The sequence below is a fragment of the Cydia amplana genome, chromosome 24 (genome assembly GCF_948474715.1).
Source record: "Cydia amplana chromosome 24, ilCydAmpl1.1, whole genome shotgun sequence".
NCBI classification, from domain to species: domain Eukaryota; kingdom Metazoa; phylum Arthropoda; class Insecta; order Lepidoptera; family Tortricidae; genus Cydia; species Cydia amplana.
In genome coordinates, this window is record NC_086092.1 from 4,150,045 (window position 1) to 4,165,564 (window position 15,520).

Sequence of the window (15,520 nt, forward strand, 5' to 3'; positions counted from 1 at the left end):
CGTCTTAGGGTGCAAATTTTATTTTAAGCTAGGAACTTGAAACTTTGCAAAAAGGTATTAAATTAAGATACAAGAAAACTAATTTCAGCGTTTTTGAAAATTCATCCCCTAAGGTGGTGAAAAAGGGGTTGGAAGTTTGTATGAATATCAAACATTTTTTCGAACGCGTGACTTGAATCTTTCTATTTGAGGATATTATTAGAAGACAGGAAAAGTTATTTTAGCGTTTTGTAAAATTCATCCTCTAACAGGGTTAAAACAGGGGGTTGAAAGTTTGTATAGGGTTTAAATTTTATTTAAAGCTACAAACTTGAAACTTCGTAAAAATGTATTTTATCAAAAGAGAAGAAAACTAATTTCAGAGATTTTGATAATTCATCCCCCGAGGTGGTGAAAAAGGGGTTGAAAATTTGTTTGGAGGCCAAACATTTTTTTGAGTGCGGGACTTGAATCGTTGTATAAAGGAATATTATTAGAATACAAGAAAAATAATTTCAGCTTTTAAAAAATCATCCCCTAAAATGATTAAAAAGGGGTTGAAAGTTTGTATAGGGTTCAAATTTTATTTAAAGCTAGGAACTTCAAACTTCGTAAATAGGTAGTTAGGTAGTAGGTTTTATTAAATAGAGGACATGAAAATCTTCTAAGGGGGTTTAGAGGGATTATATCGAGGACAATTTTATTCAGTTAGGGGCTTGAAACTTCGTAGGTTGTGAAAGACAAAGTCTCATGCGTTGTATAATATATATATGTTGTATGCGTTGTGTAATAATTAACAAATGATTAACCGTCCTACCGCAATCACTTGCTGCACAATGTTCTAAGCTAATGTAGAATATATAACCACCAATATACAAATCCACGCGTACGAAGTCGCGGGCAACAGCTATAAGTAATATTTTCTTCGGGTTGAAGAGGTGATTTTTTTTGTGTTTCACTCGGGGGCAAATATTGTTTAACCCTCGTGCTTTGAAACCTTTCGCTTGCTCGGGTACATTACCACGAGCGGTTAAACAACTTTGCCCCCTCGTAAAACAAATAACCATTTAAATTTCTGTACTTTTTTCTTATACAAATACAAATAATTTATTTATAACACCAAGTTACAAACTTAATTTGTACCTTTTATATATTATAGGTATATTTGCGTTAATAATATGTATAAGAAACCCTTGGGTGGCCGTAATACATCACATCAGTATAATCTCCTTAGTAACTTAACACGTGTGATGCCTACGCCGCGAACGGGTTAATTATACCATTACATAGCTGACACATTGGTGACATTATACTGTGGTGGAAACAAGGATAATGCGTACTCTACTACATTACAGCGTCATTTTTGCGGTTTTAACCCCCCCACGCAAAAATAGGCATTATGAGCGTTTTCCAAAAAAATGTACATTTCATTCATGTCTTCAAAATATTGACTTCTTGGGCTCATTTTACTCAGAATCATTTGTACATTCACGCCTCATACATGAAAAAATATGTCCCAAGATATCCTTTCCAGATCATCACATTTTTGTATGCATTTTTTTTTTTTATTTGTATGAACGTGACGCACTGGAAAAATATTTCTTCATACAAAATTTTGGGACACATTTTTTCATGTATGAGGCGTGAATGTACAAATGATTCTGAGTAAAGTGAGCCCAAGAAGTCAATATTTTGAAGACATGAATGAATTGTACATTTTTTTTTGGAAAACGCTCTTATACGTTTACGCCAATGGCTGTAAGTGTCCGTCTGTGGCATCGTAGCTCTCAAACGGATGGACCGATTTCGATGCGGATTTTTTTTCGTGAAGGCCGAGCCGGTTTATAAAACTCGAACCAGCAGTTTGAAGAATAAGAATGGAAAATTCGATCTGAATTTGTCCTTTAAAAAGAACATCGGGTCTAAAATATAGTTTGTCAAAGTACTGTCTCATTTCAAACATAGAGAGAATCACACTATCTTTGTCTTACACTAGTACTAGCATTAACTAGCACCCAAAAGAAAAGGATGAGTATAGTTTGCCTGTGAACCAGGCAAACTACTGACTGACAAATTGGTTTGACCAACTATAATAACCACGTGGGTGGCCGTAATACATCACATCATTATAATCTTAGTAACTTAACCCGTGTAATGCCCACGGCCGCGAACGGGTTGATTAAACCATTAAACAAGTCGCAGTGTGTCACTGTGGCAATATGATATCATGCTCGTAAGAGCACTGACTGACAGCTGAAGAAGATGGCGCTGTAGGTTGCACTGACCAACGACAATTTTTGACAACCAGGGCTATCGCGAAAATGGAAGTTCGCGAATTGCGGTCATCTATCTCTGTCACTTTAATTACGCCTTCGTTAGAGTAAAAGAGAAATTTGCGAATTTCGGTTTTCGCGGTCCCCAGGGCGAACATAGGATGGACTGATTTCGATGCGATTTTTAGGGTTCCGTACCTCAAAGGAAAAACGGAACCCTAATAGGATCACTCGTGTGTCTGTCTGTCCGTCCGTCTGTCACAGCCTATTTTCTCCGAAACTACTGGACCAATTAAGTTGAAATTTGGCACACATATGTAAGTTTGTGACCCAAAGATGGACGTATAACGTAAATAAATGAATTTTAAATATGGAGGCCATTTTTGGGGGGTAAATGAGAAAATTAAAAAATAAAGTTTTTCAAACTATATCGTGTTACATATCAAATGAAAGAGCTCATTGTAAGAATCTCAAATATAGGTTTTTTTTATAATTTTTATAGTTTAGCAGTTATTCAAGAAAATAGGCAAAAAATTACCCTTCCCCCCTCCCCCCCCCCCCTTATCTCCAAAACTACCAAGTCTAAAATTTTGAAAAAAAAACACAAAATAGTTCTTTACCTATAGATGACAGGAAAACATATTAGAAATGTGCAGTCAAGCGTGAGTCGGACTTAATGTACGGAACCCTTGGAACGCGAGTCCGACTCGCACTTGGCCGGGTTTTTTTTAGTAAAACCGAGTTTTCTTGCGATGAGCTTGAGGTGTAAATATTTGATTATATAAAAAAATACTTTTCCTGCATCTTTGAGAATCTTTTTTTTGTAATAATTGCTAAATATTTTCTTGTTTACATCAGTATCATTCGATGACTTTCCGCGTCTATTGTCAAAGCTAGGGCTTGCAATTCGAATATTCGAATATTCGAATTTGTCGAATATTCGACCTGTTTTGATATTCGAATATTCGGCCGCTCAGGTTTCGAATATTCGAATATTTTTTATTACTATAAAAAATCTATGTCATCCGCTGTAGTTACAGTTTCTGTGTGTTTTACGGGTATTTACAGTGAGTGAGGAACGGTAGGTAGGTATTTGGGTACCCAAATACGAAGGAAATAATATTTTTACTGTATTCCTCTCGATAGACTTCGTGAATACAGTGAAACCTAACTCAATTTAAAAGAAACGAAATAAAAAAGTATGTAATTTTTACGGTGCGTAAGTTTTAAGTTAAAGGGTCATTCTGTTTATTCAGTACAAGCGTACGTTAAGCGATTTTTTGAAGTCTAAACCTTGCCACTTATCGCAATTCTCAAATTTAATCATACCAAACCTGCCCAACTTGGTAATCTAACCATGCACCTTTAGCTGACGAATAATCCACCCAGTACTCAACTAACTTTTTCCCTTAAATATTCCAATATTATATAATTAGCCGACCATTAGGAATAATAACTTGCCAAAACAAATAAAGTCAATAAAGATTCAAAATACAATGAAATTAAAGGCCTTTTTACAGGCCTCTGAGTGATTACAAGTTAATTTAAATCGGAAAATGATTACCTACTAAAAAAAATATCTTACATACCTAGGTGTTTGGATGGTTAAAGTTATATTATTTCACGCAACGACGCATTTATAATAAGTTTTATCTAGAAATATTAAATACGTCTAATTTTGGCGTTTTACTTGTTTTTATAAATGTGGGCATCTTATAAATAGTAGGATGATAAAATCTAGTCAATTAAGTGGATTTCTGCCAAATATCCTCAGTTTTAGCAATATGTGAAAAAAGCTTTTGAATAAAACGATAATAAACCGATTTCTCGTTCCTTTTCTTATTTTTTATAATATTCGAATAATTATTCGAATATTCGAATACGTCGTCAGAAAAAGTCGAATATTCGAATATCAGAAAGTTTCGAATATTTGCAAGCCCTAGTCAAAGCGTACTCCATAATTGTATTGATTTGCCAGATAAATAAATTAGTACCACTGAAAATCCGCACCATGGCGAAAGCTCAATAAAATCTTGTCAGACATTACATACAATCACTGAATCATTGATAAACTGTTGAAATCATAACCCCTAACCTGCCGTAATCGGCTAAAAATGTATACTATCACATTCTTAACATTTAAACCAATAGACGTGTTGTGCGTCCTAGATCAATTAGGCCGATAGCGTCTGTTTTGACAGCCGTGACAGTTTGACAGGCTCTGACAAGCGTACGAGCTGACCAATTAGAGATCGCACAATACAGTTGACCAATACCGAGTCTTATTGGGAGGTGATAAGGTCTGCGAAAGGTCGATTTAGTGGGTTGGTGTAAGAAGGTCAAAGGTGCGAAGAGATGAGAGATAGTCGATTTTGGACAGGTAGGTCAGAAATCGATCTATGTTTTTTTTTCGTCATATTTTGATAACATTCGGTAAGTTAGAAGAGCTCATTCTGGACGATATAAATACGAAAAAACCAATAATTCTTGAGCTGCATAATTTGCATGACTTAATGACACTCCCTCACTTTGACCCAACTTTGACCTATCTCAATTAGTGTTGTGAATAACGCTCATTTTGAGGCTTAAAGACTCGAACCCTTAAGATTAAAATAAATAAATACAATTCTCAAATATAGTCGATCGAGTCTTCAAGACTTACGAGTCTTGAGAGCTCGAGTCTTTAAGCCTAAAAATAAGCGTTATTCACAACACTGAATCTCAATAGATGATGTTTAGTCGGTACATGATTTAATTCAAGCATACGTATGCTTGTATACTACATTGTATCAGATGACTTTTGGTCAAAGTTACTAATAATAAGTTAAACTTTGCAACTTTATCTTTATCTTGTCTTTGTAGCTAAACAGCATCATAAAGGCCATATAACCAGCGAATTAAGGCCTTAAGGTGATTGACCACCCACGCATACCCTTTACTGATAGCCGAAAGCGGTGGAAACAGAGCTTTCTGGTGTGAAACGCACATATCATACACATAAATATGTAGTCATTACAATTTAAGGCCCGTGTACACCTACACATTACAATTGGTTACATATATTTGAGAAAATGGGAAGTTGCATTATTTTGAAGATACATACATATGTATAATCACGCTTATTTCCCGGAGGGGTAGGCAGAGACCACGGATTTCCACTTGCTACGATCCTGACATACCTCTTTCGCTTCCGTTACTTTCATAACATTCCTCATACACGCTCGCCGGTTTAGGGTGCTCTTGACCTGGCCTTTCTCCAGGATTTCCCCGATCTGATCAGAGAAAGTCCGCCGAGGTCTGCCCCTTCCAACTCCCTCTTCTACTTCTATTTTGCAGATATGCCTCCTAAATCATTCATTTCAGGGTTGCCCTGTCTTCGGATTTACCCCATGCAATGCACCCTACCTAAATAAACTGACTAATATATATATATATATATATATATATATATATATATATATACATATACATATACATATTTATAATATTTTATATAAGTACCTAAATAAACTGCATAATAATACATACATTCATAAAACTAATGAAACGAAGTAATAATAGTTATAGGCCGCCCGTATTGAAAGCGAGGACCTACAACTATAATAATAGCTATAAGAAAAAAAAATCATTCATTTATGAATTATGATTTAGGAGGCAAACGAGCAGACTAATCGCCCGATGGTAAGCAATGACCGTCGCCCATGGACACCCGCAACACCCCTGGTTCGGGGTTCTGGTCCTGGTCCTGGTCGCAAGTTCGATGCCGGCTGGGAGTACGCTCTTTTCTTGAAGGTCGTATCGGTGCGGAAATACAGCTCATTCCACAGTTTAGCTGTGCGAGGTAGGAAGTTTCTGGAGAAACGCACAACTGAGGACTGCCAACAGTGCCAAATTAGTTAGTGGATCATGTTCTCGATCTTCAATTAAGTCAGAATTAGGGGAGATGTGGGTATAATGATCCCCTTAAAGGAGAAACTTTACTGTGTTCACAGTTGGAGACAAAAACACAAGATTTAGGTATTTATGAATAGTCCATTTACTTAACTACGTAACTGCATACTTATTCCTCGTATTTTTTATTTATTTAAATAATTATGTTATGTTTTCTAAAGGTTTAGTAAAGGATCATTTTATACATAGGTATGTATAAAACGATCCCTAGGGTAGAGTTAAAATAATCACAGATGATTCCTTTGTAATATCAAGATTTCTTCGTCTTAATCATTTAAGTCAGTCGATTCCAGTGTTTCTTTAATTTCAGAAGATGAGTGTTATTTTTTTATTCTATTTTGGCCTTATTTTTAACGCCGTCAGGGGCACAGATTTTGCTTGGTATTTTAAAAGGCAATCCATAATTTAATCGCATTAAGAGCCCTTAGAATTTCTTACTAAGGTTTTTTTTCGAAAGTAAGTGGCTTTGCGCACATAAATTCGCGACATAATATGTTATGGGAACAGGAAATGCTCATAGTAAATTACTTAGGGGGTAAAATGATTCCAGGGATCATTTTACGCCTACGAAAAGGGATCATTTGACCTCAAACACCAAATTTGAAATATCGACAAAAATATAACTTTCAAATTCAACTTGATTCAATATAAACATCCTTAAAGTATAGATAAACAACATTAAGATCCGACATTGAAACATAATTTGAATAAAACGCAACATGCTAAAAGTAATGGAATTCGGAAAATAGGCTACCGTAGATTAGACGTATATGTTTTAATTATTTTCTAATAAAATCAGGCTACGTGCTCATACCGCCATGACACTTTAAGAGGCAACTGGCGGGGTCACGGGGAAGACGTTTAATACATATTTAGATAGATGGCATCAGTAGTTGCTCAGATAAGAGGGGGGATCATTTCACTTTGAGGGATCATTATACACGCATCTCCCCTACTTATTTTGTATTACGTCTTGGGTGCCACCCTGTAGGTATACCTACTCTTTACGTTACTATGTCTACTTTTTATATACTACTTATTTTATTTGAATTGTATGTCGAACCCTTTTTGAACTAAACGGTAAATCACTTCACTTTTCAAGTTTGTCTTTAAACTTGTCTGTATTGAAAAGCCTGGCTTCAAAATAAGGTGTTTTTTTGTGAAAGTCTGAAAGGGCCTTATTAAAGAGATTTTTATCTGAAAACATGGACATAATGTGTAATCCGAAAATCGTTAATGCCAACTTTAGGCGTTCTACTGATACGTTAGTATTTTTATTGACTGTCTTATATGGAAATAACACAATTTGATGACGGTCTGATGATAAAAACGTTATTTCATGACGATTTGATCGGGGACCACCTTATTTTAATGTAGCAAGTAAGTAGGTACGTACAATAACGCGCAACATCGATTTGACCAAAAACTTTTCGGAATAACCCCAATGCACGGTACGGCACTAAAGGGGCCCACGATATCGGCCTGTCAGTTGTTGTCTTGAGTACGTGGAGCTCGGCCTTCGGCCTTACGCGGAGCTCGGCCTTCGGCCCTACGCGGAGCTCGGCCTTTGGCCTTCGCAATGAAGACACTTGGAGAAGTTACAGGAAGCACGCACCGGGTCTGTCTTACGCTCCAGGCATTCGGCCCTACGCGGAGCTCGGCCTTCGGCCTTCGCAACTTGACTGTCAACTTTTTGTTCTAACTGACAGGCCGATATCGTCCGGCGGACTGATAATCAGTGGGCCCCTTTAGTAAGTGTTGTGGGGTGGGGTCAAGCTTTGCAGTTAGTTTAGTAGATATAAGCATTTTCAAAATTATCCGGTTGTCGAACTTGCCCCAATGCACCTTACTTTAAACCCTCCCCTATAAACTTTTACCATCAACATTTTCTTTCAACTTTAACTGCAACTATAGGTGATATAATTATTCCGTACTTGACATATATTAATTTTTTTTTATATATAAATTTTGACTGACTTTCTACATTTGTATATTTTATTGTAATTGTATTTTTTTTAATTACCTAGATAATTATTTTTCTTGTTGTTGGGCAAAATAATGTGTATTACTTGTATGTTACTGTGTATTTCTTTTGTGTTAGCCAATTTGTATGTATAATTTCCAATGCGATGTAAATATTGCTTGTGAATAAATAAATGAAAATGAAATGAAATGAAAAACTACACCTACATTTAATGTGGTTTTTAATATACATGTGGTTTAGATGTTTCTATACAAAGTAACCCATTTTTATTAAGTGTAAGTGTTGGTATAGCTTCCTAGCCGCATCAATCGAATGCGAGCATAGTGCGTCAAACAAACGGTTGCTGGGAGTATACGGGGTTCAATTCCGGACTGCGCCGCGTTGTGTATACCGGCATTGTCATTTATCAGACAAATGTGTACCTATCTTTTTTTAGGGTTCCGTACCCAATACCCAAAGGGTAAAAACGGAACCCTATTAAGTCTTAAAGTGTCATTCTATGGAACTTGCTCTAGTAAATTCCAAATTTTTGGCAGTTTGAATATGGCGGTTTGTGTACATAGTTACCAAGTTCTATAGAATGATATTTTCGTAGACTCCACGTCCGTCTGTCTGTCTGTCACCAGGCTGTATCTCATGAACCGTGATAGCTAGACAGTTGAAATTTTTTATTTCTGTTGCCGCTATAACAACAAATACTAAAAACAGAATAAAATAGTACATTACAGTACAAATGCAAAAAAGTAAGGAATTCGCAACGAGTAGATAAATTGAAATACGACCGAAGGGACTGTTTTAAAATGAAACACGACCGAAGGGAGTGTTTTAAATCAAATTTGGAATCGAAGGTCCCGAATTTGGACCCGTACGTACACTTGCTCTCGCACAATCGCTGGCCGGGATCAAAAAATGTATTGGCACAGCGCAACCGAGACCACTTGGTACTTGACGGGGACACGCGAAGGAATTCCGTTTTGATACTTGAATGTCTACTAAAGTATGTGATATATGAAAAAATGCAGTAAAACTATTTCTTATATTAAGCCCTACTAAAATAGGATTAAAAGAACTGTCATAGTGTCATAACAGGGATCATCATTCGAGGCGGGAGGAATAAAAGTTTCACTTTTGCCTAACATATAAGATCTGTGTTTAGAAAAATCAGTAAAAATCAATTAGGGAGCCAACCTCCTAAAAATAGCATCTGTAACTAATTATTGGCGTGGAAACGTTTCTTCACGTTGTTAAAAATACTAGTTTCTATATTTGCTATTTCAAAAAAATACTTAGTAACAGTCAATTTAATACGGTTTTTGTCAATTTAATTTTTAGCAAGTTTAATCGTGACTAAAATCGTGACGATTCCATCAAATGTAAAATATCTTAGTTATTACTTATTTAAGCATGCATGTGTTTTGCGATTTTATGCTTCGGGTAGACCACCGTATGGTCACTAAATCTAGTGGCTAGATTCCGTCAGGCGTGGCTCACTCCGCGATTTCGGAGTGAGCCACGCCTGTACAGGCTCACACCAATTTTGGTGTCTAGCCATTGTAGTTATGGCACCGCTACGGAACGGACGCTTGCTCGCGCTTGCACCTAGCGGTCATATTCGCAACGATTCTTTATTTCAGATAAATTTTATCCATAGAATTGTTAGTTTGGCTTATGACTCGTTAATTACTTAACTACTACTACGCGCACACGCTATCGAATGAAATTTACACTTGGGTTTCCGGGGGTTCTGACAGAAGGTAAAATAACTTACAAACTAATTTCATTTAATATCAAAAACTTATGTATAGCTGGTCAACCAAATCTTGTCAGTAAAAAAAGGCGCGAAATTCAAATTTTCTGTGGGACGCTATCCCTTCGCGCCTACATTTTTCAAATTTGCCGCCTTTTTCTACTGTCAAGATCTGGTTGACCAAGTATAGTTATCATGTCATATTGGTGAACAATAAAGAATATTTGTATTGTATTGTAGGTACGCATCAAATACAATGTTAACCCCCCGTTATGTTATAAAACCCCAATTAACCCGTTAAACGATTAAATCTGCACAATCTATCAAAACCATGCGAACCCTAAAAAAAAGAAAAAACCTGTAAACTATCAAGACTTATTGCGCACGACGAAACGCTGCGACGACTTGGGTGGTCCGGGGTGTGCTGTCTCGCTCGCGCGCGCGGAGAAAGGTGGTGGCGTCCCAAAGAGTATGGACGTAGAAAGTTGGATGGGATTCGTATTGGAATCTTATTGGCGAATTATTTGATGACAAGTGTGTACGAATGTTTGAGTTTGGAATGTGTTTATACCTAGTTATTTTCGATACAAGTGCGAAAAAGAGGAAATTCGAAACGAGTGGCGATAAATTAAAACACGACCGAAGGGAGTGTTTTAAATCGACACGAGTTGCGAATTACCTATTCGCACGTGTATCGAACAACGTTTTACAGTACATATGGCACTTTAAAGTTTCGACATACGCACGAAAAGTGCTATTTTACGCACTAGTGCGGAAAAGTAGCCCCATATGTACTGTAAACTTTTTAATACATGTACAGTCGAGGTAATAAATATGTAGGTAAGGTAGGTATAGTTTTTTATTAGTTTAAGGTGAAGAAATGTATACATACTTATGAACTCGTCTGTAAAGTAAAATCTGCACTTTTGGCATTTCATCAATGCGTAACATAAGGTGGGTAAGTATTAGGCATAGGCATATCTAAACACTAATAATTATAATTATTATCCAGGATGCTTTTCCTGACGGTCTATCGCGAAAATCAAAAATCAACATTTCGATTAGGTTCCTTTCCTAAGTTCCTTTAATTACGTCACACGTTTAGGGGGAAGGAGGGGGTCAAGAAAATGTGACATGTTGTGACATGGGGGAGGGGGGAGTCACAAACATTGTGATGTCACTTTAACTTCATCAGTAACCGAAAATTTATTTACATTTTTTTATTCGCTGTACAGTTAAATAATGAGATTTTGGATGTATGTTATAAAATTACTAATATTTATATATCAAAAATATTTTTTTATTAAAAAAATTATGCCGTGTTAATATTGTCGATTTCGTTGAAAACAAAATTGTCTAAAATGTGACGTCACACCAGGGGGGGGGGGGGGGTTTGCAAAATGTGACCAAGTGTGACAAGGAGGGGGGAGGGGTAAAAAAACCTAGAAATTCGTGTGACGTAATTAATGGATGATCCGGTAAGTTCCGTAATTATTCACGTAGAATGGGTACTGAAAAACACCGGCCATTCACACGGCGGTCTAGCATGATATACGTATCTTGGGCGACTTCAAGTATGGAGTCGCGCGCGAGAATGCAACTCATGCTAGACCGCCTGATACAGGTTGATTTTGTCAACGTATTATGTCATGTACTCATGTCTTACCTAGGATAGTTATCTATTTCTAGATATCTTAATGACGATATGTTTACTATAACTTCGATTTCATATGTTTTATTGATCTTAACTTTTCAGAAATAATCGCAAGCTCTAGAGTCAGACCAAGATAACTCTGCAGCAATTCTTATAGTACAGACGTGCAAGTGTTGTTTTAAACGTCAAACGTCTATGAAATTCTGACGTTTTAAATAACACTTGCACGTCTGTGCTATAAAAATCGCCGCAAAGTTATCTTGGTCTGACTCTATTTACCCAAAGGTATGTATGTACTACAAAATAATAATATTCAGAATTATTTAATTAAGCTAAGACATCTCTCCCTGTCTAATCTTTGAATTTCCCCTTTATCATTACACATTCGCGATCTTACCTCCCACTCGCACCCCCCGAAATTCCCCGCCATCTCCCTCGCACACTTGCACTTATGACCCGACATCTCGCTCTAATGAGTCTCACTTTTTGTTATACAATTGCTTCGTCTTTTTGAACTTTTTCGGCGTTTTAAAGGAAAGATGTCTATTGTCTTTGGTTTATATGAATATTGATGACATTTTTAATGTGTGTGTGTCTGTGTGTGTGTGTGTGTGTGTGCATATATATGTGTGTGTGTGTGTGTGTGTTTAGATATACACGCATTACATGTGACCTTGATGAACTCGAAAATTTAGTACTTCCTGAGGGCCTACGCGAAAACCGAAATTGGCAAATTGCGGGGATGTTTCTCTTTTAGCGTAATTAGAGTGACAGAGAAAGATGCCCGCAATTTGCGAATTTGTAGGTATTACAAGATTTAGGGGTGAAAAACAAGCGAGCGTAGCGAGTGGTTCTAAAAATGGAATCTTGACTGTAGCGAGGGTTTCAAAGCACGAGGGTTAAACAAATTTTGCCCCCGGGTGAAACACAACATTTTTCACCACACCAACCCGAGGATCTGTAAGATATCAAACAAAATCAATTGAAATCAAATCCAAGTGAACGTCATTATTATTTATCATCCGAAATCATCATTTAAAAGTCAATTCTATAAGGAAACAACTCAAAATTTGCATCAGTCTTTACTTTGCCCCACATGTGGATAAAATGCAACTTTCTCGCCAGTTTTCGAAGAATCAAGAGAGCCTTTACCAGTTGGTGTGGTGAAATAGTAGATTGCACACTCTAAATACTTTTCATTTCGAATACGAGGAAAGTAACATGCATGTGCTTTTTTTAGGGTTCCGTACCCAAAGGGTAAAAACGGGACCCTATTACTAAGACTCCGCTGTCCGTCCGTCTGTCACCAGGCTGTATCTCACGAACCGTGATAGCTAGACAGTTGAAATTTTCACAGATGATGTATTTCTGTTGCCGCTATAACAACAAATACTAAAAACAGAATAAAATAAAGATTTAAGTGGGGCTCCCATAAAACAAACGTGATTTTTGACCGAAGTTAAGCAACGTCGGGCGGGGTCAGTACTTGGATGGGTGACCGTTTTTTTGCTTGTTTTGCTCTATTTTTTGTTGATGGTGCGGAACCCTCCGTGCGCGAGTCCGACTCGCACTTGGCCGGTTTTTTTAAACGTGATTTAAGTAGACATTTTTATAGTAAAACTTGAGGGTACTTTCAATTAACAATTTAGGTAAAAGTATCGATTTTATGGAATGGGAAGTTAAATACCAGAATGGAAATTGTATAACAAATCCATTTAAACCCAAATTTCAATTACTAATCGTAAAAAAAAAATACCTATAGGAACGTAAAATGCTCTAGTGTTGAATATATCATTTTCTGCACACCCTTTAGAACAACAATGACCCGCTTTCAGAGCTTGAGAAATGAATAGATATTTACAGTACATATGAGGCTACTTTTCCGCACTAGTGCGTAAAATAGCACTTTTCGTGCGTATGTCGAAACTTTAAAGTGCCATATGTACTGTAAAACGTTGTTCGATACACGTGCGAATAGGTAATTCGCAACTCGTGTCGATTTAAAACACTCCCTTCGGTCGTGTTTTAATTTATCGCCACTCGTTTCGAATTTCCTCTTTTTCGCACTTGTATCGAAAATAACTATTACGATACAAGTGCGGGAAAGAGGAAATTCGAAAATGGCGATAAATTAAAACAGGACCGAAGGGAGTATTTTAAATCGACACGAGTTGCGAATTACCTATTCGCACGTGTATCGTACAACGTTTTACAGTACATATGGCACTTTAAAACTTTCGACATAGGGGAAGTCCGGGTAAAGCGAACACCCCAAGCAAAGCGAATTCGGGCTCCCAATCCTAAACTATTCGACTTTGTCGCACCACGCGCCTATATGATGTTCAGGATCCTTCGCTCTATGAGCGGCAAGCGTCATAGGGAGCGGTCGCTGTGAGCGTCGTCGGTGACGAGTCAAAATGTGTTTTTAGTGCAAAATATTCGATTTTGAAAGGCAAGTACATTGTATGTTATTTTGTCACAGTAATTATCTCGAATTTAAATTCAAGATGCTTCTATTGCTTATTAAAGTATCTTCATTTTACAATGCATTTCTTTTAAAACAATCCAACGGTTTTTTTTTAATTCTTAATTTCTTTAACTGACTGAATGGGCAAAGTGGATCGGGCAAAGCGGATAGCGTGTTCACTTTGAATTTATTAGGTAATTTTTTTTAATGATAATATTTTGTTACAGATGGTATATAAATATCAAAAAAAGATCGATAATGGCTCCTGGCTAACAGACGTCATGGAAATGGCTATCAGAACGTGGATTCGCTGCGTTAAAATGTCTTCAGAAATGCCGTGAAGACTTATGCTTATGAAATCAGTGAAAATATATCAAAAGTTACTTGTGACAGCTTTTTCTAATTAATTTTATTGAAATGATCTTATGTTGATTAATTTTCACTTAGTTATTCAATTTCAATTTCAATTTTATTTATTCAGTAAAGATAACACGATCTTATATTTGTTAGTACATTCTTAAAAATAATGTTAGTACTTAAAAACTAAATTAGATTTTACATTTAAAATTATTTCATTAATTACAGGACAACACACATGATCAGCTATCATCTTTAGGATGCTGTTCGGGCTGTCCCTCGTTCTGCTCAACAGAGACGCTGCTTTCTTGCGCAAAATTGCTGCAAATCCATCCGTCCGTGACTCCGCGAACATGTTGGATGCGCTGCAGAACTTGGGCAGGCCAATCAGCATCCTAAAGGCATTGTTGTACTGCACCCTAATAGCATTGTATGACTTTTGGGTATATCGGACCCACAGGCTGCCAGTGTAAAAAGACGAGCAGTATGTCTTGAATAAAGTAATTTTCACTGCATTTGAGCACTTAGCAAACCTGCGGGCCAGCATGTTCGCCCTCACACACAATGCTCTTCGCTCTCTTTCCATATCGGCATCGTCCTTCAGATCGTCAGTAACAACGTGCCCGAGATATTTGAAGCGAGTGACTCTCGCGAGGGCGATGCCGTTTAGTTGGACGGGAGGTATAATAGTGGGATACTTGTTTCCAGCCTTAAAAATCATTATCTCACTTTTTTTTCCCGTTATACAATAAACCGTGTGAGGAGGCGTAGGATTCACATATAGCTATAAGTTTACGGAGCGCCCCAATGGAGGGAGCCAGCAGCACCATGTCGTCCGCGTAACTGATGTTGTTTAGGCATACGCCATCAACATGGCACCCGACATGTGTACTGCTGAGCTGCTCGACTAGTGCATCTACATACAAGCAAAAAAGTAAAGGTGAGCTCAAACCACCCTGACGCACCCCGCACTCAAGCCGGTATGGTTCCGTAGCCTCACCCGCCCACCTCACACGGTTCTCCTGATGTAAATACCAGTACCTGAGAAGATGGATTAACTCTGGCGGTAGCCCAGACCTCTGCAACTTAGCCCACAGAATATCATAAG

At 37.3% G+C, this 15,520-nt stretch overlaps 1 protein-coding gene across 1 annotated transcript; it reads right to left on the reverse strand.

The window, feature by feature from the left end:
* Window positions 1–14,560: 14,560 nt before the first annotated feature.
* LOC134659353 (uncharacterized) lies at window positions 14,561–15,129 on the reverse strand. Its single transcript, XM_063515021.1, has one exon. The coding sequence runs from the start codon at window positions 14,996–14,998 to the stop codon at window positions 14,585–14,587; it is 414 nt and encodes a 137-aa protein (XP_063371091.1). The 5' UTR covers window positions 14,999–15,129; the 3' UTR covers window positions 14,561–14,584.
* Between the last annotated feature and the right edge of the window lie 391 nt (window positions 15,130–15,520).

What these genes read in the sequence shown, in the direction of transcription:
- LOC134659353 (XM_063515021.1), bottom strand. Translation starts at nt 14,998, where the DNA reads ATGGAAAGAGAGCGAAGAGCATTGTGTGTGAGGGCGAACATGCTGGCC.